The sequence below is a fragment of the Phialemonium atrogriseum genome (assembly GCF_030411735.1).
Source record: "Phialemonium atrogriseum strain 8032-3 unplaced genomic scaffold QBC33scaffold_4, whole genome shotgun sequence".
Taxonomy (NCBI): Eukaryota; Fungi; Ascomycota; class Sordariomycetes; order Cephalothecales; family Cephalothecaceae; genus Phialemonium; species Phialemonium atrogriseum.
The window spans coordinates 1,379,458-1,400,815 of record NW_026848141.1 but is presented as its reverse complement, the minus strand read 5'-3'; the positions used below and the strand labels follow the sequence as shown (position 1 = coordinate 1,400,815).

The following is a 21,358-nucleotide window of genomic DNA, read 5'->3' as shown; positions in this document are numbered from 1 at the left end:
TTAAAAATAGTAGCTCATGTGAGCGAGAGCCTTGATCCGGGCTCCATAATAGCTGTTCCACGTAAGCACAAAGGAACGGGAAACGGCCCTTTCTCTTCAGGTGGCCCAGGGAAAAGATCTGAGAAACGGTGGCAAGTCAGGGGTCAGGGGAGAGCAAAGATACGTCATTCCAATTAACCTGAGAGTACCAACACGACGTTGGAAAAATGCTGTCAACGAAACGATTCCAGGAAACATCACCCAATGACATGATTGGTGGATGCAGATACCTTTTTATGTACCCATATGCAGTGGTCCTGCAATACGGGGCGCTTGTGGCTGACTCCCCGCCCCTTGTCATCCATGCATGCACAACTTGGCTTGGCACTTTGCAGCCACTCAAGCTGGAAGCCCGACGTTCCCGGTTGAGAACAACAGAGTTTACAATCTCGGCAGCTGGCCAAAGATATTGGCAGGTTGAGATGGGAAGAAATACAGAGAAAACACTTCACGACGAATCAGAACATTGTGTCAGGTAATTAGTATTAATATGTGAACCACGGGGTTCAATTTTGCTCGATTGCTTTACATCCAGATCCGTCCCATCCGACAGAACTAAAAGTAGGCACTAATGAAGCCCCGAGGACAACAACAGCCGTACTCGAAAGCTGCCGGATCCTTTCCCTGGTAACCTGCGAGATAGATACATGACCGCGGACAGCGGAGAGGCGTCTCGTCGCCTCACGGTCGAGACGAAGATCTCGTTCCAAGCAGTGCTAAGCCACTTAGAGGGCGGCAACGGCACCGAGGAGGAGCATGGCGAGGCCGCCAATGGAGCCGGCGGCGGCGGCACCGGCGATCTCAACCGTGGAGGTGGGCTGGGCACCGGTAGCGGTAGCGGTGCCGTTGCTGGCGCCAGTGGGGGCGCTGGTGCCGGTGGGGTAGCCGGTAGGGCCCACGGTCTCGGACGCAGAGGCGGTGGCGGACTCGGTCTCAGCAGCCGACGAGGAGGGGGCGCTGGAGGCCGGAGCGCTGGACTCAGGAGCGGAGGAGGCAGGGGCCGAGGCCGAGGCAGAGGCGCTAGCCGAGGAGCCACCACCGGCGGCAACCTCCTCGCAGAACTTCTGGGTGGCGGGGAGGACCTTGCCTGTGAAGGGAGTATGGTCAGCGAGGTGGCCAATGGCACCACAGGGGGGACTATCAAAACATACCAGTAGCGACATCGGCACCGCACTTCTCAATGACGCAAGGGGTAGCTCCACCGATCAGGGCGTTCTGGTTCTTGCAGATGCAGGGGAAGTCATCGGCCTTGCAGTTGGTCGACGAGGAAACGGCATCGGTGATGCATTTCTGGGCGCACTCCGGGATCATGGAGAGGTCCTGGGCAACGGCAGCGCCGAGGAGGGCGACAACGACAGCGGAATACTTCATTTTGACGGGGTGACTGGAGGTCGGATTAATCGATTAGGTGTGGTTGTATTGGTGCAAAGCAAGACCGTTATTGTACAGACAACTTTGATGTTGCAGTTGTTGAAGCGAGTGTGGTTAGGAAGGAAGGGGAAGAGGAAGAGGAAGCAGATGGGTGGAAGGGGAGGGCAGACAGGGCTTTTATGCAGCATGAGCTGCTGCTGCTGCTGCTCCTGCTGCTGAGTGTGATGGAACCCATGGCAACCAAGAGGCCAAGAGACGGGGTTGGACGACGCAACTGGTGCTGGTGTGGATCTACATCTGTACCTAATGCTGGAGCTCCGGCTTTGTCACCTGAGAAACTAAGAAAACCATCCTTAAGCAGGTACTGCGCCGAGCGATCGACTGGCCCACACCTCCATGGGAAGAAACGAACTAATCTCGGCAGTATCCAATCTCGTCGACGGTTGGGCCTAGAATCCGGGGAGCACAGTGAGGAAATAATCCCATGCTACACTAGTTGGATATGGACTGGGCAATCCAACAGAGACAGGGCCTCGGCCCCGTCTCAAAACATGGGGTCTCTGGGCCATCTAATAAGTCGCCCAAGAATTGCATAAAGTGCACAAATCTTAGCAAGAGTACGCCTAAACTTTGCCGACGGGTTAGGGGTTGGGGGGGTAGGGCCCCAAGACAGCCACGAGTCGGGGCCGACCCGGAACGGAACACCTCGTCCTGTGGACGGACGGAAATAAGCTTCCCGCACTGTGAGGTCATGATTGAAATTGGGTGCAGAAAAACAGGTTGCTCATGAGTCCATGCCATGCAAATAGTAGGTACAGTTGGTTTAGGGAAGGTGCCGTCGCGACGGCCTAGCATGGATGTTGCTTGTTGCTTGCTACCTTACGTAGCTGAGCCGAAATTTGCCTCGACTCTATCGTTTCAATTGGCCAGGAACCAAGGTGATTGCCCATGTCCTCGAGCGAATAGGTACACGCCCAACGGTCCCCCAGCCCCAGCCTTCCCGCCACCAATTCGACCGAGGGATCGGGGTTGTTTTCTTGGATTGACCTCTGTCACATGCTCACCGACTTCCGGTTAGAAAAAGTGATGTGTTGTTGGTCGGAAATCGGGCGCCACAGGCAATTAATATGCACCAGCACCTCCCAGCACCCCCTCCCCTCCCCCAATTTGCGGCACGTCATGCGTTTGGTGGCTTGCCTGGCGGGTAACTGGGATAGCCTGGGGGGATCAACTTAACACTGTATTATCCGCAACAGTACTGTAAATAGGTTGTATGTCTACAGGGCCACTCTTCAGTAATTTGTACTGGCAAGACTGGGCGACTTGCGGAAACATTGGATGGCATCTAGCTTGAGGAGAGGCGACATGCAGAGGAAGCTGAAAGTTGGGGCGGTTTGGCGTTGCCCTAGACACGAGAAAATTGCCACTCGGCCTCTCCCTTTCGTATTTGGGGACATTTCCATCTCATCAGGTTTCTTCTGCATTCTTCTGCAGTGGGGTTTTTCACGTAACGTTAGACCGAATCTCACCCATTCACACCCCCTCCCCTGTTAGCGTCCACTAGACACGCCACACAACCCCGCCTTCCCCTTTTCCCACCGTGCATGCTCAGTACACTTGATCCCGGCTCTCAGTGCCCCACTCTTCTATTGGATCCTCGGCCGATCTCGACGGGATCTGGTGGACCAACCTGGTCATTTGCCCGGTTTCCCCGGAAATATGGCACGTACCTCGACCGTTTCCGGCGAGACGGAACCTGCTAGTCTCATCTGGTCGTAGTCCTCCGACGGAGAGGTGCTTAGCTTCTTGCCTCAATCTTGCCTCAGCCCTCCCCGTCCGCCATGGCCGTACTATGGTAGTGTAGTAGGTAATTGCAGGCGTTGCTACTGGCTGCTGCAAGATGGCGGCGCTTGTCCCGAACTGCATTCATTCACCCTGCACCACACGCAATATACGACGACGTACATCGCACATGACGCATCTTACATCTTGGGAAAAAACTTAAAAATTATATTCGGACTCGGGACGATTTGACTTGCGTAGGACGGTGTACCTCAGAGGTGCCCACAAAAAGGTAAGGAACTCCCGTCCTTTCGATCCGCTTCCTCATCGGATGTGGAGACCCATGTGAACTTTTGCAAACATGGAAGGTGGAGCAACTGCAGGCCCACCATCAATTTGGATCGGTGGTGGTTAATAATTTGACCCCCCTAATTCCCGATGCTTCCAGCAATGGAGCACCACGACAGAATGAAACAACCCGTTCAACCGTGAGATTAGAACTCTTTTCATGTTTCAAGACCTCGGGGATCAGCTCCCTACTGTGGTAGTAAAATAGGAGACCAACACGTTAATATATACCATCCCTGCCCGCCTGGAGAACACAGCCATGTCGATCGACCCGTAATTAATTCCTGGCCTCCCTCTCATCCGTCATATTGTATGAAATCGAACCCCAGCAGCGACGAGATCAGGATGTAAACCAACCGACAGGCACGAAAGCTGCTGGCAGGGAGACCACCAAAACGAAAGTGCCAGCGACCATGGAATCCAACCGCTATATCTCCCCTATGTGCTCCGTTCCTTAACCTCAAACCCTCCGCTGATTCCTACTCCCGTAGAGTCACTCCTTCAACACATCCTGCCTCGCAATGCCTTTCATATTGACCCACTCGATCTGACAAATCGTTAGAGGAGTTACGGGAGAGCACTTGTCCACTTACTACTTACCGCTTATCGCTTCTCACTCGTTTTGCCCTCCAATCTGCTGGTTTTCTCCTCGGCCGCGACCAAAGCAGCGAGCCAGTGTTCCGGTCAGCTCGCTGAACCCAGCGAGGAGCTTGTTCTCGGTGCGGAGGAAATACCAAGTTCCAAGTCAGCCATCTGATGCCGTAATGACGAACCTACTTGAATCGAGGCCCCCAATTACCTGGCCATGTCGTCGAGCAAGCCTTCCCGTCCAATGAGGGAAACCACGTTCGCCTCAAGCATGCAGGTGAGCAGTCGACGGTCCTTGCCTCGCTCTGCAAGAGGTCCATCTGATAGGCTGGCTAGCTACCTTACCCGCTGAAGAAAGACGACGTTGGAGTCTTCAACCCTGACGCCAAGGGCCCCAACGAAGACGGTATGATCACCGAGGGCAAGCTCGACGTCTGCACTGACGTCTTCGGCTTGCAACCGCCTTGAGGTTCTGTGGGAAGCTGAGAATGAAGCTGCCCTGACCAGCCTGATCCCCACGTTGCTACACAGTACAGCTCTCTTGCGGTACCTATACTGACGAGCTCATACCTGCCAACCGCGCAGGACTGGGGACAGGCCTGGAATTGACGATATCTGGAAGTAGGGCGGATTCTTTGGTGTTTGATCCATTCCTTGCAGGGAAGTGCGATTCGGCATGTGGCAGTAGTCTTTGGTCTCACCTTTTCTTTGGGCCTTGGTGGCGACAAAGGCTGTGGATGGAGAGCCGAAGGAAACAGAAAGGAAAGGAAACCCTGGACAATACGTACCTCAGTGTCAGCAGTGTATGCTCTGCATGCCGCCAGGGAATTACCTGGGTAATTGATCGGATGGTAATTTTGGTAACGATGATGGTGGAAAGAAAGTAACAGGACCCAAGGTAGAGGGTATTTGTGGATTAAGAAACGGTGTGCTTGAATCAGTGAACAGTCAGAATATTGAATGGTAGGAAGTGTTGATGTACAACGCAGTTCAAAGGAATCATGTTGGGTGCGACTCAGGGGTTCAGGGGTTGGCGAGTCAAAATTGCTAACAAAAGGGGGGGTGGGAGAGTTGTTCTTGTGGCACAGTTCCTTTCTCTCTTCACATTTATTCCGCGGCCAAGAGATGTATCTGCGAGTCCAACTCTCCACAAAAGGAAGGCGAAGGTTTTGCACACTTGTCACAAGGCTGGGATGTGAAGATATTGTAAAGAGACAGTGACATGAAAGTATTTGGGGTAGAGCCTGAACATAATTATATCTACTAAACAGAAAGAAGACAATTGAGCCTAAGATTGGAAAGCGAGGAGGAGATGAAGAATAAGAGAAGCTTAAAAGCTTGGATGGCCCAGCTCATGGGAGAACTGGTTGAGATAAATACTCAACGGTTTATCTCTTCTTAAGGTGCATCGGCTAAACGGATAGCAAGTTTGGCATTCTGATGCAATCAGTTTTACAAAATCCATACTTGTTTCCATACTTGCACATATTGGAAGAGTCTGGATGTTTTTCTCGGTTCGTTTGTGACATCTACAGTGGCAGATGTTTGATAGAGCTCCTTAACAGCATATCCATCCTATATTGAATAACTCGCAATTATGGATTTAAAAGAATGGTGCTCATGTCAGGGATCACCCCTCAACCCCACCAAAAATAACCCCTCCATCGCAAACCCGCCGTGATTTTCAGAATTGGAGTAGAAGGTCAGATTGCCGTGAAGATGGAATACGATACAAAGATCCGTATGTCCCCAGTCCTCTGCCTGCTCTTTGGAGGCGACTGACGCCAACCTAGCCCGCTATTCGACTGCCGATAAGACGTCGTTTGGGTTCCCTACTGGGAGAGAGAGGTGGCCCATCATCATTGTCAGTGCCCAACCCTCGACCAGAGCCTTCCTTTGAGATTGATCGTCCATTGGACAGGAAACACTAACAGCCAGCAGACCGGAGTTATAGACGATGCCTACCGGTCTGTATCCCAGTGCGATGACACCGAGAAACGGGACGAGGGCAAGAAGATCGTCGAGGAGCTCGCCCGGCTAAAGTACGAGGTTGAACACGACCGGCCACTTGTGTATGTTCCCTCCAGGCAATACCGCGATCTCTTACCAGAGCTAACATGCTACTTACTGCCAGACCAATCCGGGATGACGGCTATCCCGATGTAGCTCTGTACAATAAGGAATTGGAGCAGCTCGGCAACCCCTCCTGGCTCAATGTTCAATGGCTCTTCTGCGAGTGTTACTTGTTCAGGTACGATCACCACCCAGACCCCCGCCGAAAGTAAGAAGCAGCCATTGGAAGACACCGCTGAGACCCCGAGATTAGACGGATCAACACCTCTTTCAGCCTCTCCACCTACTGGAAGGGCTACGATGTCTTCGCCCGCCAGAAGATCAAGACTTTCCGGTCATCTCGACCTGCGGTGCTCGAGCTCGCCGGAAGATACAAGGACCTGGTCCAGAAACTAGAGAATAACAAAGGACAGGCTACCGACGAGGAATCTGATAGGCTCCTGTTCATGGAAGTGTGCGAGATCTGCCTCTGGGGCAACGCCACCGACCTCTCCCTCCTGACCAGCCTGTCCTACGAGGATATCCAGAAGCTGCAGGGCTCCGAGGCTCGGAAGGCATCAGAAAAGAACATCCTTGTCAATGACCTCCCCGCCGCATACGATCTGCTCCTCAAGGCCAAGAAGGAAGGCAAGAAGGAGCGGCGGGTGGACATCGTCCTGGACAACGCCGGTTTCGAGCTCTACGTGGACCTCATCTTGGCGGGTTATCTCCTCTCGGCGGGACTCGCCACCGTCGTGGTCCTCCACCCCAAGTCGATGCCCTGGTTCGTGTCCGACGTCGTGCCGGGTGACTTCGCCGCCCTCCTCAATGCCCTTGCCAACCCCCGACACTTTTACGAGACGCCGTCCGAGGACGATCACCTGCAGGACAAGATCCCGGCGCCGCTCTCCGACGCTGAGGCCGACCAGCTGTCCTATCTCTTCCAGGAGTGGAGCCGCCTCCACTCCGAGGGCCAGCTGATGCTTCGGCCGAACCGGTTCTGGACGCACCCCGGCAGCTACTGGAGGCTCCCGCATGTGGAGAAGGAGCTCCTCGAGGACCTCAAGACGAGCGAACTCGTCGTCTTCAAGGGGGACCTGAACTACCGGAAACTGACGGGAGACGTAAGTTTAACACAACCGCTAGGAATCAAATTTGCTGGCTAATTTGTTTGGGTAGGCAAGCTGGGACCCGACCACGCCGTTCACCGAGGCCATCGGGCCCCTCGGACCTGGGTCGGGAGTCAACATCCTCGCCCTGAGGACTTGCAAGGCCGACGTCGTCGTTGGCCTGAAGCCCGGCCAGGACGAGGAGCTCCGGCAGACGGAAGGCGGAGGGGGAGATTCGGGGGCGAGGAAATGGGCCTGGAGTGGGAAATGGGCCGTCGTATCTTTCTCGAATGGCCAGTGAGAGCCATTCATTCCTTGGCCCGTTTTGATCTGGGTTGTTATTAGAAACATATAAGTCTAGATAGAGCAGCACCATGTATCTTTATCTTGTCCTCAGATCTCAGTTGTTTCCGCTAACAGTTTGGCGAGATATCGTAAATGTCGTCTCTTGCGAAAACGGCCAGTGCAGCAAAGGGAAACCCCCAAATACATCTCTTCGTCCATGAACCAGTGGTATCTCACCCGACCCTTAACTCCAAGATCATCAAGCCATAAGCATCACCCCAGACATACCCCGACCCACCACCCCCCGCAAAAAAAAAGACACCTCTTAGTAACCCCTAGCCGTGACAGCTCCCACGGCCAGCGTCTCAATCCTCGCCGCATACAGCTTCATGACATGACAGACGGGGTCGCCCCAGATGACACTCCGCAGCTGCTCATCCGTCGTGACCTGGGCGACGACACCCTCGTTGACCCTCTCCTCGACCGTCTTCTTGCCGTCCAGCCTCGCTCTCGGGTCGCCCGAGCGCAGCACCACGATCCGGCCAGCGTTGCTCAGCGTGCACGGGGGTACCTTCCATGCTGGGCCGGGCTTCCTCGACCTGCTGCTGCTGCTGTTGCTGCTGTTGCTGCTACCGCTGCCCGGCGACTTGGCCGACCGATCCGCCTTCGCCGCCAGCGAAGTTTTTGATCTCCTCCCACTCCCAGCCCCGTCAACCGCTACCCGGCCGTCCTCGCCTCCCTCCGCCGGTGCCGGCGCAGGCGCAGCGAACAGCTCGAACAGGCTCCGCAAGTACGCCTTGTCAGCGCGAACGACGGGATCACCCTCGTTGACGAACGCGAGGAACAGATCCTTCCTCCCCCTCTTCCTCCTCCCCGCCCCCTCCTCCCCGAGCCACATCCCGCCGCAGTCGGGATCGCCGGCGCCGAGCGGCAGCAGGCTGACGGGCGGGGCGCCAAAGGTGACGCAGTGGATCCTCCGGAAGCGGGCGGCGAGGGCGTTGAGCTCCGAGGACGCGGCGGCGGAGCGGGCGAGCATGTGGGCGTGCAGCAGGGCGGCGACGGCGCCGCCGGCGCTGTGGCCCGTCATCAGGAGCGAGTGCGACGCCGCGCGCCCGGGGTCCTCCTCCAGCAGCTGGCGCAGGCGGCGCGCTACGGGGCCGATCATGCGGCGCGCTGCTGTGAGGAAGCCTGCGTGGCAGAAGTTGCCTGCGTCGTCCTGGTGGTGGGGTGGGGGGTCAGCAAGGTGGTTGCAGTTGTTATCTTGGGGGTGGGAGGTTGTTTCAGGTGGCTTTGGGCATTGGGAAGAAAGGGGGGGGACGTCTTACCAGAAAGCCGGTGGGAGACGCCGGGTCCATGTTGAGATTAACAGCCCAGTCCATAAAGGTGGCACTCCCGCGGATGGCGAACACGATGGTGTTCATGTGGTCCATGGGCACAGACTTGATAACCATGGCCTTGGTGCCGGTGCGCCAATCGGCGTCGACGTAGGCGTCTCGCTCAGCACCTCGGGGCTTCTCATACACCCGTTCTGAATACTGCGCTGCGAGGCACAGAATAGGGTAGGTGGGGATGTATCTGGAGATAAGTGAGCAATGGATGATGGTTGGAGTCGGGGTCCAAGAAAAAGGGGCTTTCTCACAGTTTAAATGGAGAGAGGTGAAGTGGAAGCCTTGAGTTTGCATAGAGGTCTACCTTGGCGAAGTAACTGTCTGACACAGCGAAGGCAGCTACGGCCTTGGTTTGGCCCTTCTGGCCCTTCTTGCTCTGGCCCTTCTTGCCTCTTTTTGCTGGCGCCCCTTCAAAAGGGGGTCCGGCTGCTGCTGGTGGCGCCAGGCTCGGTTGATAGAGGAATGAATTCTTCTCGTTTCCACCATAGCGATCCCGGTCTATCGAAGTCACAACATGGTCGAAGCTGCTCGAGATCTGGTCATAGAGCGCTGCGCTTTGGTTGAGGAGCTGGGTTCGATAGTGGTGCCACGAGGGAAGACCATCATCGAAGAGTTCGGGGATGCGCGTCCGGGGACAAAGCTCTTCGGCCAAGTTGATCACGGATCCCAGGTTTAGTTTGCTTAGAGAGCCACTGCTGTTCTGGGGCCAGTGAGGTTGTTGGAAGGGCTGCGAAGGAGAGAAGTAATAGTGCTGGTTCACCACGATGGGGGCATACGGCCCGCCTTGCTGGTGGTACTGGGGCGGGAGTTGAGGAGGGACACCATGCCATCCTGGCGCAAGAGCCAAAGCTCTGGCCGGCTGGAGGGCGAGTGACGATGGAGAGGCCCCATCAGCAGCACACCACGGCCCGGCGAGCTGTGGTCGGAGCGGCAGTGGTGGTGCCTGGAATTCAATAGGTGCCAGTGGTTGATCTTTAGGTGGGCCACCTGGGACATCTTTCTTCACCTTCTTGGATCGATCGAAGAACCCCATGACGGCGCAGTAACTATGTGGCTCAACATGCAGACAGCCAGGACCATAGCTTGCTTCCGCTTGGCGATGTCGATGTCGATGGCTTCTAGAGGCACATCAAGTCATAGTTCACCGGTGGGCAGGAAGAAGACGACCAAATGAATGGAGTATTAGAAGTTCAGAAGTTCGCCGTGTTGCGAGAGCGCAAAATAAGAATGTCATGGCAAGCGAGGAGGAAGCCCGCTGGCCGGGCCATGTGAGCGTTGATAGGTTCCTGCTTCGGCACCTCCCTGCCATCCTGGAATCCTTGTGAAAGAGCCGTTACGGCCAGTGATTCGTCGACGCCTTGCAGCCAAGCCCCAATCCGCACTTGCAGAGGCGCCCGGGCAAAAAGCATGACTCCGCATAGAGTCCGATAAGTCAGCCCGAGGCGGAGCCAATGGTTTCCCGCTGTTTGCTGGCAACATAACCTGACAGCCCTGACTGAAAGCTGATCGGCTGCTGCCAGAGGTTGATTGAGGTCGATGGGAGGAAGGAAACTCCAAATGTAGTGCGACCCCGCGTCCAGCCTTTCCCAAACACGCAATTCCCCTCGCATGTTTCACGAACAAACAAATTGAGTTTTCAAGCCTCACTCTTGCGCCCCGAACCGATTCGTCCAACTAAGCGATGGCGATGAGGGAGTGGAAGCCTGGGAATGCTGGCACGTGGGCGGGTGGCAGTGCGGGAGCTCGAGAACAACGTCCCGAAGACCGGGCGAAACTAAACTGAATACCGACGGATATGTCGTACCTACTCGGCAGCCCCGTTACCATATTCCCTTCTCTTTGATGGACAGGCGAGTTACCCCAAACCAGTCGATTTGAGTTGGGCTTATGAGCTTGTTCCAAATTCAGAATCTGAACAGTGCTGGTATAGGTATCCATGTTCTTCTCCAGATACCAACGACTCGCTCTGCCTCGTGGCTGAAAATGTAGGTAGGAGGGGCCAGGTAGGGGCCAGGTAGGGATGGCCTGGAACTGCAAGTCATCAAGTGTGGGGCAGCTTTCTCGAAATCGAAGCTTTTCCCGTTGAAGATCCAGCTCTCTGGTTTGGCGGCGGGAGAGCTCTTATTAGGCGTGTACTTGTACTGTACCTAGGTACCTACATATTCCCGCCCGACCCATGCGGCTAAACGATTTCGCGACACCTGGAACATGGCACTTCATGCAAACAAAAGAGCTCCTCCTCCAGCCCAAGAGACTCTTCTGACCTCCGATCAGAATACATCCCACGGCTTCGAGATGTATCTGGGAGCGTAATGGACTTTGTGAGTAGCTCCTGCAGCATGCGCGCCGCCTGGCGTTGTGTTCCCTGCCTTGCCCTTCTTGCTAACCTGTTGCTAACTTCTCATTCCAGTGGTCGCGCCTCTTAGCCCATACTCCCCTGTCTTCGGGGAGCTCCCGTAAGGACTTCGCCCGGGATCCCGTTCGACGACTCCATCGCTTCGAGAAGGAATACAGTCAGCTTCTGGTAAGCCTTGCTTGACAACCCACAAGGCCGTCGTCGGTGGTTTGCGGTTTGCGGTTTGCGGTTCGCGCTGACCTCTGATCCAGCAAAGATGGCGAAACTCGTCCAACCTGGCCCACGACGACGAAGCCGCCGAGAACATCGAGATCCGCCTACAAGAGCTGACCAACATCCTCACCGATGAATCGCGGAGACCTCTGCCTCACCCGTGCATTACCTTCTCCGCGAGGAAGCAGATCTACATACCGGTTGCCAAGGTCGCCATCTCTTCCGGCAATGAGTGGATCATCAAGGAGGCAGTCTTGTTCTTTGCCACTCTGATCGAGAGCGAGGAGGAGGCCTTCGTCGAGAATGACTCATTCTCGGTCAGCCTTACGAACTTGCTGGTTCGTATCACCGGCACGAACAGCATCCGCCTTGACTCGGATACCGAGACCAGGGTCGTTGAGCTGGCCTTCAACATCACTACCAAGATCAGGCTGGACCCCGAGATCCTGCCGACATGGTTCAGGTCCAGGCAACAGGCCAATTCGCCGAGCGAGGAGTACCAAGACGAGCACGATAGGTTCGCTGGACGGACACAGAAGCAGGATTTCCCCCTGTTCTATCTCTTGATGGACTACATCCACAACGAGGGCAAGGTTGGCGACTTTGCAAGGACAGGTCTGCTGTATATCATCGAGGCGGCGTCTAGCTCGGTGGCCCTCGAACAGTGGATAGTAGAGAGCGACTTGTCCACCCTGATGGCTACCGGATTGGGCGCTCTGTACAGCCAGCTGAGCCGGAAACTCGTCATCGACCACCCCGCGCACGAGCTCCCCCCAGTCCTCGCCCTCTCCGACTACGACCATCCCAAATCCAACTATGAAATCACCAGTTCCTGTTCCGCCGAGTTCCAGGCCCACCTCGACACCTTTCTCTCCCATCTACTCTTTTGGCAGGACGTCCTGAATCACTGCAGATCCGTCGAGGTCAAATCAACCCTGCTCGAGCACTTCCAGGTCATATTTCTCCAGCAGTTATTGTATGTGCCTTGTCTCTCCATCCAACCAGTGTGGTGCATCGCTGATCGTTCTCCCCCCAGATACCCCTCACTGCTGGAGTCTTCTGATATTGACGGGGGCTCCTCGGTTGCTGTCCTGACTTATCTCCGGCGGATTCTCGAGTCCCTTGACCACCCCGACATGATCAACCTGATTCTTCACTATCTTCTTGCCCTGCCAGACATTGTACCCTCCGCCTCCTCTACGTCAGTAAGCTCAGTGAGCAGGGCCCGAAAGCGCAAGTCCATGGACCTAGCAACTCTGATGGCAGCCCAATCCGACACAGCGGCTACTCCTCTACTCTTCAACTTGGTGGACCTGATCCTGGCCTGTCTCCGGTCCCACAGCCAGCAGACGATCAATGTCACTCTGCAGCTCGTCTCGGCGATCCTTAAGAGGCACCATCGATATGCCGTCATCACCCTCCTTCATACGGTAACCGTTCGCAGCGAGCTTTCTCGCCGAACTGTCGGGGCTCACCAGCAAGAGGTGGAGTTTCTGACGCATCTTGCGGGGTGCATTGGCGGTCAGGACAACTTCGATGAGATATACCAGAACGTACTGGGGGACACAACTATCCGACTGGAGAGCCACCCCTGCTCACTGAAGCTTGTCGCACCTAAAACATCGACAAACAACCACAAGCTCCCGGCCATTCCGGATAGTCTCCCCGGGGCGCCGCAGGATGTTTGCCCCCATACCCTTCGTCCCGACGATCCCGTCCTGAACATCATCCTCGATCGTCTTGAGAGTTTCTTCCTGAACCCCGTCGAGACGAACCTGTCATTGACGGACGCCATCTTCGAGCTCGCCGTTTGCGGCTTCGTCAGCATAGAAGGCTGGTTCCTGCGGAATACCCAGCAATACGTGTACGATGACGAGGGCGAGGAGTATGGTCAATCGGACACGCCTCCCGCCCCGGATTCGCCCATCTATGCTGAATTCCAGAAAGTCCAGAGCATGAAACAGTGCCGGCGCCGACCCAAGTGGACCACTTCCAGCCTCCCTCGATTCCTCACCGTCCTCCAACTTCTGACAAACGAGGTGGAAGCCTACCGTGAGACCATTCCGCGATTCGACGACCTCCTGCAACAGCGCCGCGAAGCCTTCCAGACCGCCGATATCGGGGCTCCTCCCCCAGTCCCGGCCCGGCCCAAGCAGCCGAACCCCCAAGCAGCCCCCAGCACGCCAGCCATCGGCCGCACCAGCAACGACGACCACCGCAGCGCCTCCCCGGCTCGCCCGTCCCGCCTCGAAGGGTTCGCGCAGCGCATCCTCTCGGAACTCGGCACGCCCACGCGCTCGGGAAGCCCGCGGGGGAGGAAGGAGATGAGCCGCGGGCCCTCGGATAGGTCTACGCCGGCGCCGGTCCCGCCTAGGGAGTTCCCACTCAGCCACGAGAGCCCCTCGCGGGGCGGCGGGCTGGCGAGGTCGTACTCGCCCGGCAGCGCGGCGAGCGTGCCTGGGTCCTGGGACGCGAGGGGCGACGCCGTGTCGAGCCAGCTGAAGGCCTTCCAGGCCGTCGACCAGGGAATCCTCTCCCGGCGGGTTGGGTTACCGGCCGTGAGGGGCGGCGCGGAAAAGATCGAGCCGATACCCCTCGTCTTCGAGAAGGTGGCTGCCGGTGTCGAGGCGGCGGATGACGACGGGAAGGGGGAGGAGGGGGAGGGAGAGGTGCCGACTCCGCCCGAGGAGAAGACGGTTTCTGTCTCGCATGTCATCACCAACGTCATTGTCTTGCAGTCCTTCCTCTTCGAGCTGGCGAGCCTGGTGCAGGTGCGGGCGGGACTCTTTGACGAGGTGCGATTTGCCTGAGACGGCGGCTGCCCACAAATCGCAAATTCGGCGTCGAATGTTCCCGGTTTGCCCCTGCCGTAGTTCATACGAAGGGTCTTTTTTTTTCTCCCTTTTACTTTTGTTGGCGCCTTACTGCACTGGCATTGCTCGGCGTCCTTGGATCGATTGTATGGAAGACGGACGGTCCGGCTTTTTGTAGCTGCGCTTCTCTTGATAACCACCTTGGCTCATGATATGGACGTTGTTTTTCCTTCGAAAGGGCTGGAGGGGCTATCCATTACTTTTCTGTTTTACGAGTCCATGTCCATCATGTTCATTTGCCACAATAGAGTCTTGTAGTATCTATCTATTCGTTTACTTCACTCTGCCAGGTCCTTGATACGAGGTACGGTTGGTCCTCTCTTCAGTTTGTGACAACTGTGTCCGTCAGTTGGAACTACGGTTTCCTGCTCTCCTTTTCTTTCGGCTAAGATGAACACCCGGCCCTGTCGATTTCGTCCGTCCCTCAAGAAACACTCCCCGCCGAATACCATTGGATTGTTCCGCTACCCTGCCATGGTTAAGCCGCCTTACAAGGTGGGATTGAGCATGCGCTTGTCCAGACAAGGGACTTTGTCACCCTTTGTTCGGGCACCTGAACTATGGATTGTTCCTGTCCTCGAGCCCCTTAATCGATTCCTATTTGATAGAGGACAAGCCCATTATCCAAAACAAGGGAGCTGTTGTCGAGCAGGTTCTTTACGAAAAGGCATACCCAGATTCGAAGTTAGTCGATTGTAGTAAACACATGTAAGGGGTTTACGAGAAACAATGTAATTATTCCCCCCAAGCACATCATCTTCCACGAGTATATATTCTCTCATCCCCGCCCAGAACCAAGGCATAAATCATCCTAGTAACCAAGCCTTCAGATCCAACAGTCCTACCAGAGATCAAAGCATCGGGGCCAACCACCAAGCATCATCACTCAAAAATGGCTCCAGCCACTCCCCGCGCAGGCCTGTGCCTCCTCTCCCTCCTGGGCCTGGTTGGCCTCGCCTCCGCCGCCTTCAGCCCCTTCGACTTCCACTGCTCGCCGGCCTGCCTCTTCGGCAGCATCTTTGGCCTCATGGTGGGCCTTGCCGTTGTCGGCCTGCTCATCGGCTGGGGGATCGCTTGGTTCATGCGCAGGCGGCTAGACCGTCTTGAGGCGACTAACTCTGACCTCGAGCTGCAGGCAGTCTGAAATGGTACGGTAAGTGGTAAGTGGTAAGTTGCCCCGTGGAGTGTGACCAGAACATGCAAGACGGAGAGGTAGGATAGAGCACCGACGGTGATCGGGATGGCTCTTTAAGAACTGGAACTTTTGACTTGATGCTCCCAGATGGGACGAGTCTGATATTGTGGCAATTGACTGATAATATGCCAAGATTTGATCTATTATTGCCCAAATGTGAATGGTATTGAGCAGTACCCGTGAATTTTGACCGCTGTCCCTGATTGTTGAGCAAAAGACTCGAGTATTTACCTTTGTGATTACTAAATGTTGCCCTTGCTTGACTCCCACACCATCAGTTGTGACCATCTCAAGTCTAAAACGACAGAATCGATGTCCGAGAGCTGGTTGCTTGGAGTCATGAACAGAACTTGACAATATCAGTGCCACAGAAGCAATCACTGGCTACCCCTGGCGAGCTCGAGACAGGTGACATACATCACAGTGAAAGAGCTCTGGAGTGAGGAGGACAAGCTGCTCAAACTTTCATCCAACCAAAACACCTTCTCATTTGAAGCCTGCATATATACCCTTAGTCTGTCACAAATGCCTGCTCAGACAACCGGCGCCTTCATGTTCGCCAAGACCACACGGTACCCATCTGGATCCTCAAACGTCTTCCCACACCGATCCCAGTACGGGTTGAAGCTGGCCACAGCAGCAAAACCGGCCCCTTCCATTCGTGAAACCGCAGCGCCGTAGCCATCCTTGTCCGGAAGGTAGAACACAAGCAGGTTGTCCTGCGTCGGTGCCCGGCCGGCATCGTGAGCCTTGCTGCTTGTGAACTCGAGGTGGTATGCGCTCCCCTTATGACCAAGCATGACGCCATCGAAGCCTTCGTGCTCGGCAAACTTGAGCAGTACCTCGAAGCCTAGCCCGTCGCAGTAGAAGGGCAAAAGGGCTTCGATGTTGTTCGTCGGTCGTGCGACGCGCAGGTGGACTGTGGCAAGCGACATTGTGGTTTTTGGTTTGCGAAGTCGGCATATGCAGGAAAGAAACCTCGGGGCGCGAACCCCGCGTTTTTGTGGAAACTCAGATCCGGTTCCTCGGCCGATCTCGGATTTGGTTATGACGAGCTGGCGATTCTATAAAAACTCGCCCAGTCATAGGTGTATAACCTCGCTGCCACTGCCCACAAGCATTGGCTAGCTCGACAACGTGTAGGACCCATTGAAGCTCTCAGCCAGTCGTAATTCCCAAGTCAAGCATGGGCAAGCGTCAAGCTTCAGCACAACTCGTAGATCTAAAGGGTAGTTAGCGAGTGAGCATCCCACGAGGCAAGAGTGATAACAGACCTCATGCCATAGGCGCTTGTCCTCTCTGTTTCAAATGGCTGGCAGTGAAAAGTGCCTTGGGTCGCGAGCCAAGGACCATCAGCTCAGCCTTCCATATCATCCCCTCCACTCGGACCACTGTCCGCAAGACCCAAGCCGACGCCTGAACCACCTGTCCTAATCCTCCCCTCAACAATCCCCTCCAGATGCTGCCTTGCCCCCGCCCACAGCTCGCTCTCCATGACCCTCTCCACCTTGTTACTCCGCGCGTTCAGCCAGCCCACATCCAGGACACCCATATTGCCGACCCCGTTGGGCTCCAGACTGCCCTTCCCGGGACCGCCAGCACTTCCGCCGACGCCCCCCGCCCCGGCAGGTCCGCCCCCTGGACCCGCGGACCCGGCGCCGCCCCCCTCGGCCACCTGCTCGCGCCGGTCGGCACCCCTGAGCGTGACGATGCCCGCCTCCTCGAGCCCCCAGATCTGCCGCTTCAGCCGGACGTCGACCGAGTGCAGGGCGCTCATGAAGGCGTTCATGGCCGCCTTGAAGGACTCGAGGCGCTCTTCTGGGTCGAGTGCCGGCGGCGGCGCGGCGGCGGCGCCTGGCTCGGCGGGGTTGGCGGTCGAGGTCGAGGCGTCGGGAGCGCTGGCGCTGTCCCCGTCTGCGTTGTCGGGGGTGGTGGGCTGGGCGAGGGACTGGATTGCCTTGCCGGTGTGGGTGAGGAGGAGGGTGATGTCCTGGGAGAAGCGGAGTTAGTATGGAAGTAGTGGGAGAGAAGGGAAGAGGAAGGAGCATTGGGGCAAAGAATGACTACCCACGTTATCGATCTCAGCAAGCTGCTGGATGCGCTCTGCCTTTGTAAAAGGCTTGTGGACGTCAATGGCGTCTTGACCCTGAACATCGATGTCCATTGCAAAGGAGATAAAGATGCAGGTTAGATAGCTACATGTAAAGATAATGAAGTGCAGCAGTTGCCAAGGCAGGTTGGTGAGCCGCCTGGGAAGATCAATTGAACAAAAGTTTATTGACCTTATTATGGTATGTAGATAACGGACACTCTGACTTTCTATGGGAGCTTACTGTGGTAAACGAAAGATTGTGGGGTCGTTCTTAGTGAGGCAAGAGGTGCGTGCGCACAGACCTACCTCGGCACTAGCGCATCGGCAGCTCTGCAAGGTTCCACCACCCATCTTGAGCCTCATTCAATTCACCTTGGATCAAGTTGATCTTGACAACGACTTTATTCCACCAACAAAATTTATCATCAGTCAAGTTCCGTCTGGTTCTTTCCTCGGCAGTACCCATGACCTTCTGGTGACTGAGAGTTCCCATATTTCCCTCACGGATGGGCGAAGGGGGTTGAGTTCCAAGGCTACTCGATTGCTGCTCAACTAAGCGAAGTTTGAAAGGAAGCTGAGGATGTCAGGCACAGCACCTCAGGGTACTGGCACAGGGCCGCCCAGTGCTTCTTATGGCACCCATGGCCAGGGATCTGGAGGAGCAGGAGCTGGTGGTGGTGCTCCAGCGACGGCACCACCTTCTGCCCAGAATCTTAACCAGATTGTGAGCCCTTTCATATCTTTGTGTCTCTCTCTGTTGGGGTTTTCCTTCTCTCCCACTGCTGCTCTATGGCTCTCACTTTCACCTTCACTTTCACTCCCACTGGTCTCTGTGTGCCTCAGGCGAGGCATAGCCCAGCCTTCCCTGCGGACCTAAAAATCACAATCCCCTTGAAACCTATCCTTCAACTATCTCCCCGCAGCAAGTCTCTCTACCTCTCTACCTATATGATTCTGTATTTCGCCATGAATGACCTTGGTTTTCCACTTCCTTCACAGGCTTGGAACCCTCCTAACTCAGATGATCCACAGGTTACAGACTATCTCCTGAAGCGTGGCTTCACACAGACAGAGAAGGTCTTCCGCAGAGAATCGTCAGATCTCGGCCCAGATGGGCGGCCAAAGCACGATCGTGTGGACCATTTGGGTCCTAAGAAGTACGCCAAAGCTTTTATTCTGCTCAAGGACTGGGTCGAGAACAACCTCGACTTCTACAAGGTGAATATTGTCCATTCTGCCATATATAAGTATTGAATATCTCCTGACAACCCCCAGTTTGAGCTGAGCAAGTTCCTCTGGCCCGCATTTGTGTATTCCTACATTGAATTGGTGGAAGGTGGATACGCAGAGGACGCGAGCCAGTTCTTCAACACCTTCAGGTCTCAGTTTGAGAACGTCCACGCAGATGACCTGAGGACCTTTGCTACGGTTACTTTGCCTCAGCACGTGCAAGAGAACAGCACCACCAGGCTGTACAAGAGGGATAAATATCTCATTCCCTTGAACGTGCAAGCAGCACAGATCTTCTACAGTTTCCTGGATAGAGAGCCCAAATCCGGCGGAACTGTACTCGCCGAACTGTTTACTCAACATTGCGCCGTTGAACAGCGCGATCGTGGCCCCATTGAGCCCTTCAGTTTTGAGGCCATTTATCGACGGGCCCAGGCTCTGAACCTCGACGAAGCCGACACTCACGAAGGGATCCCAGGCGTTTTCACCGGAATGTCTAACCGGGACGTCCTAGACACAACCACCCCACTGAAACTGGGCCCGATGCCCATGGAGGCTGAGCTGCGAGACGACGTGCGAGCCGAGCTCGAGGAAGAAGACCATCTGAACCCGCCTGCTCCTGGCCGGCCTACGCTCGCTGACGAGTTCGACCGAAAGATCAAGCGGGAGGAGAGCGCCGATGTGCCGTCTCGAGCTGAATTGCCTCTCCCCCCCTCGCGTGCACGAGACGTGGTCATGGAGATGCAGAAGGTCCGCGAGAATCGAGACAGGTTCCGGGTCGAGGGACGGACTGGTGGCGTTGGAGTAGCGCTCTCAGCCTGCATGTTCACATTCCACAACACCCTTGGAAGGTAGGTCATGCCGCACTCTCTTGTCAACATCGGCAAGCGAATGTAGACTGACGCTGTAGCTCTAGTGTTTCCTGCATGGATTTCTCTCGAGACCATCAGCTTGTTGCCGTCGGCACAATGGATTCGTATATCCGTGTCTGGAGCATGGACGGGAAGGCCCTCAACTCCAAGCTGGCCAACGAGAAGGACCTCAAGGTCAACAATCGCAAACTGATTGGGCACTCGGGCCCCGTTTACGGCGTCTCGTTTTCGGACTCGATCACCAACTTGGACCGCAACCCATACAGCGAGGAGGGAGCCACGGGCCGAGTCGAGACAGACTCGAAGCTCCTGATTTCGTGCTCCGCCGACGGCCAGATCCGACTCTGGTCGCTCGATGTCTGGGCCTGCCTCTGCATCTACAAAGCCCACAACGGCCCCGTGTTCCGCGTTCTGTGGGGGCCCCACGGCCACTACTTCGCCACCGCCGGTTGGGACAAGACCGTCCGGGTCTTCATGCAGGATCATGCCTCCGCTGTCCGGATCATGGCAGGTCACGACACGAGTATTTCAGCCATAACCTGGCACCCGAATGGGACATACCTCTTCTCGGCCTCTGACGAGACGGACAAATCGATTCGCATGTGGGCCGTCTCTACCGGCGCCTGTGTCCGTGTCTTCACCGGCCACACCGATTATATCAGCTCCCTCGAGTGTGCCCCCAATGGCAAGATCCTGGCCAGCGCTGACGCGGGCGGCAACATCTTCTTCTGGGACGTCGAAAAGGGCACGCGCATCAAGCGCTGCCGCGGCCACGGAAAGGGAGGCATCCCATCGATGAGCTTCAGCGTCGAATCCAACGTTCTCGTCTCTGGCGGACTAGACGGCACGGTTCGTGTCTGGGATGTCGAGTTGCCCGCCGATCCGGCCAAGGCCAACCCACTCGTTGGTGGTTCCGCCGCCCAGCAGATCCAGCAGCCCGACGGAGGAGCGGTGGCGGCCGATGGTGCGGCGGCGGGCGGCCAGGGAGATAGCCGTAACATCACTGTCGGTGGACAGGGGGCCCAGCCGTCGGCGGCCACGGGCACCGGAACCGGCGTCGGAGGAACTGGGAAGAAGAAGGGCAAGGAGGTGCAGATAACCCCTGACCAGATCAGCGCGTTCGCCACCAAGAAGACTCCCGTCCTGAAGGTCCAGCTCACACGCATGAACCTCATCGTTGCCGGCGGTTGCTACGATCCTGAGCGGTAGGAACGCCATGATCTATAAACAACTAGCCCTGGCGCTTTTTTGAGGCCAAAAAGGTCCGATGGAGTTTGCCCCTTGGTTTACAGGACGGGTTGGAGTTTTCATCAAGCAGCAGACGACCTGGAGTTTGGGCCGCGGGTTTGCTTTATCTCGTCGCTAGGTTTTCTTCAGGGGGTCCGAAGGGTTTTTTAAAAGTTGGCAGGGGAGATTCTTTTTGATACCTCAGCTGCTAAATAGCGATCCTTCCGTAAAGCATCAATTCTGCCTTGAATCACTATTACACTGCTAAATATGGTCATGAATTGTGATCCCGCTTCTTTGTCTCACCTTCCGCAACTCAATGCTGGGTTGGAAGTGAT

At 55.9% G+C, this 21,358-nt stretch overlaps 8 protein-coding genes across 8 annotated transcripts; 4 read left to right on the top strand and 4 right to left on the bottom strand.

The window, feature by feature from the left end:
* Positions 1 to 764: 764 nt before the first annotated feature.
* On the bottom strand, positions 765 to 1,410 carry QBC33DRAFT_512452 (uncharacterized protein; the record flags this gene model as incomplete). The annotated part of the gene is made up of 2 exons (XM_060425909.1): positions 765 to 1,126; positions 1,191 to 1,410. 2 exons carry the CDS (start codon positions 1,408 to 1,410, stop codon positions 765 to 767), a joined length of 582 nt encoding a protein of 193 aa, XP_060286932.1.
* Positions 1,411 to 5,804: 4,394 nt separating this feature from the next.
* On the top strand, positions 5,805 to 7,816 carry QBC33DRAFT_529052 (DUF89-domain-containing protein). Its single transcript, XM_060427110.1, has 6 exons — positions 5,805 to 5,869; positions 5,922 to 5,992; positions 6,070 to 6,200; positions 6,263 to 6,379; positions 6,455 to 7,304; positions 7,360 to 7,816. The coding sequence occupies exons 1-6, from the start codon at positions 5,848 to 5,850 to the stop codon at positions 7,588 to 7,590; spliced, it is 1,422 nt and encodes a 473-aa protein (XP_060286931.1). The 5' UTR covers positions 5,805 to 5,847; the 3' UTR covers positions 7,591 to 7,816.
* Positions 7,749 to 10,093, bottom strand: QBC33DRAFT_280647 (alpha/beta-hydrolase). Its single transcript, XM_060423237.1, has 3 exons — positions 9,214 to 10,093; positions 8,900 to 9,149; positions 7,749 to 8,790 (listed from the first exon to the last, which is right to left on the bottom strand). The coding sequence occupies exons 1-3, from the start codon at positions 9,993 to 9,995 to the stop codon at positions 7,900 to 7,902; spliced, it is 1,923 nt and encodes a 640-aa protein (XP_060286930.1). The 5' UTR covers positions 9,996 to 10,093; the 3' UTR covers positions 7,749 to 7,899.
* An 870-nt stretch (positions 10,094 to 10,963) lies between these two features.
* Positions 10,964 to 14,568, top strand: QBC33DRAFT_280621 (Retinoic acid induced 16-like protein-domain-containing protein). Its single transcript, XM_060423236.1, has 3 exons — positions 10,964 to 11,283; positions 11,373 to 11,486; positions 11,570 to 14,568. Exons 1-3 carry the CDS (start codon positions 11,275 to 11,277, stop codon positions 14,339 to 14,341), a joined length of 2,895 nt encoding a protein of 964 aa, XP_060286929.1. The 5' UTR covers positions 10,964 to 11,274; the 3' UTR covers positions 14,342 to 14,568.
* A 552-nt stretch (positions 14,569 to 15,120) lies between these two features.
* Positions 15,121 to 15,548, top strand: QBC33DRAFT_601196 (uncharacterized protein; the record flags this gene model as incomplete). Its single annotated transcript, XM_060432097.1, has 1 exon — positions 15,121 to 15,548. The coding sequence occupies exon 1, from the start codon at positions 15,297 to 15,299 to the stop codon at positions 15,546 to 15,548; it is 252 nt and encodes an 83-aa protein (XP_060286928.1). The 5' UTR covers positions 15,121 to 15,296.
* A 461-nt stretch (positions 15,549 to 16,009) lies between these two features.
* On the bottom strand, positions 16,010 to 16,861 carry QBC33DRAFT_280466 (prolyl endopeptidase). The gene has a single exon (XM_060423235.1). It carries the CDS (start codon positions 16,532 to 16,534, stop codon positions 16,133 to 16,135), a length of 402 nt encoding a protein of 133 aa, XP_060286927.1. The 5' UTR covers positions 16,535 to 16,861; the 3' UTR covers positions 16,010 to 16,132.
* On the bottom strand, positions 16,720 to 18,004 carry QBC33DRAFT_279834 (mediator complex protein-domain-containing protein). Its single transcript, XM_060423232.1, has 3 exons — positions 17,671 to 18,004; positions 16,874 to 17,589; positions 16,720 to 16,821 (listed from the first exon to the last, which is right to left on the bottom strand). The coding sequence occupies exons 1-2, from the start codon at positions 17,761 to 17,763 to the stop codon at positions 16,957 to 16,959; spliced, it is 726 nt and encodes a 241-aa protein (XP_060286926.1). The 5' UTR covers positions 17,764 to 18,004; the 3' UTR covers positions 16,720 to 16,821; positions 16,874 to 16,956.
* Positions 18,005 to 18,047: 43 nt separating this feature from the next.
* On the top strand, positions 18,048 to 21,300 carry QBC33DRAFT_529039 (TAF5-like protein). Its single transcript, XM_060427109.1, has 4 exons — positions 18,048 to 18,415; positions 18,724 to 18,909; positions 18,967 to 19,772; positions 19,838 to 21,300. Exons 1-4 carry the CDS (start codon positions 18,272 to 18,274, stop codon positions 21,000 to 21,002), a joined length of 2,301 nt encoding a protein of 766 aa, XP_060286925.1. The 5' UTR covers positions 18,048 to 18,271; the 3' UTR covers positions 21,003 to 21,300.
* Positions 21,301 to 21,358: the final 58 nt, after the last annotated feature.

What these genes read in the sequence shown, in the direction of transcription:
- QBC33DRAFT_529052 (XM_060427110.1), top strand. Translation starts at nt 5,848, where the DNA reads ATGGAATACGATACAAAGATCC. An exon ending in GAACACGACCGGCCACTTGT is followed by an intron (nt 6,201 to 6,262) that starts GTATGTTCCCTC and finishes ACTTACTGCCAG; the next exon opens with ACCAATCCGGGATGACGGCT. An exon ending in TGCGAGTGTTACTTGTTCAG is followed by an intron (nt 6,380 to 6,454) that starts GTACGATCACCA and finishes CCCCGAGATTAG; the next exon opens with ACGGATCAACACCTCTTTCA.
- QBC33DRAFT_280647 (XM_060423237.1), bottom strand. Translation starts at nt 9,995, where the DNA reads ATGGGGTTCTTCGATCGATCCAAGAAGGTGAAGAAAGATGTCCCAGGT. An exon ending in CACCTCTCTCCATTTAAACT is followed by an intron (nt 9,150 to 9,213) that starts GTGAGAAAGCCC and finishes ACTTATCTCCAG; the next exon opens with ATACATCCCCACCTACCCTA. An exon ending in CGTCTCCCACCGGCTTTCTG is followed by an intron (nt 8,791 to 8,899) that starts GTAAGACGTCCC and finishes CCCCACCACCAG; the next exon opens with GACGACGCAGGCAACTTCTG.
- QBC33DRAFT_280621 (XM_060423236.1), top strand. An exon ending in AGGAATACAGTCAGCTTCTG is followed by an intron (nt 11,487 to 11,569) that starts GTAAGCCTTGCT and finishes CCTCTGATCCAG; the next exon opens with CAAAGATGGCGAAACTCGTC.
- QBC33DRAFT_280466 (XM_060423235.1), bottom strand. Translation starts at nt 16,534, where the DNA reads ATGTCGCTTGCCACAGTCCACCTGCGCGTCGCACGACCGACGAACAAC.
- QBC33DRAFT_279834 (XM_060423232.1), bottom strand. Translation starts at nt 17,763, where the DNA reads ATGGACATCGATGTTCAGGGTCAAGACGCCATTGACGTCCACAAGCCT. An exon ending in AGCTTGCTGAGATCGATAAC is followed by an intron (nt 17,590 to 17,670) that starts GTGGGTAGTCAT and finishes CGCTTCTCCCAG; the next exon opens with GACATCACCCTCCTCCTCAC.
- QBC33DRAFT_529039 (XM_060427109.1), top strand. Translation starts at nt 18,272, where the DNA reads ATGTCAGGCACAGCACCTCAGGGTACTGGCACAGGGCCGCCCAGTGCT. An exon ending in CCCAGAATCTTAACCAGATT is followed by an intron (nt 18,416 to 18,723) that starts GTGAGCCCTTTC and finishes GATGATCCACAG; the next exon opens with GTTACAGACTATCTCCTGAA. An exon ending in TTCCACAACACCCTTGGAAG is followed by an intron (nt 19,773 to 19,837) that starts GTAGGTCATGCC and finishes CTGTAGCTCTAG; the next exon opens with TGTTTCCTGCATGGATTTCT.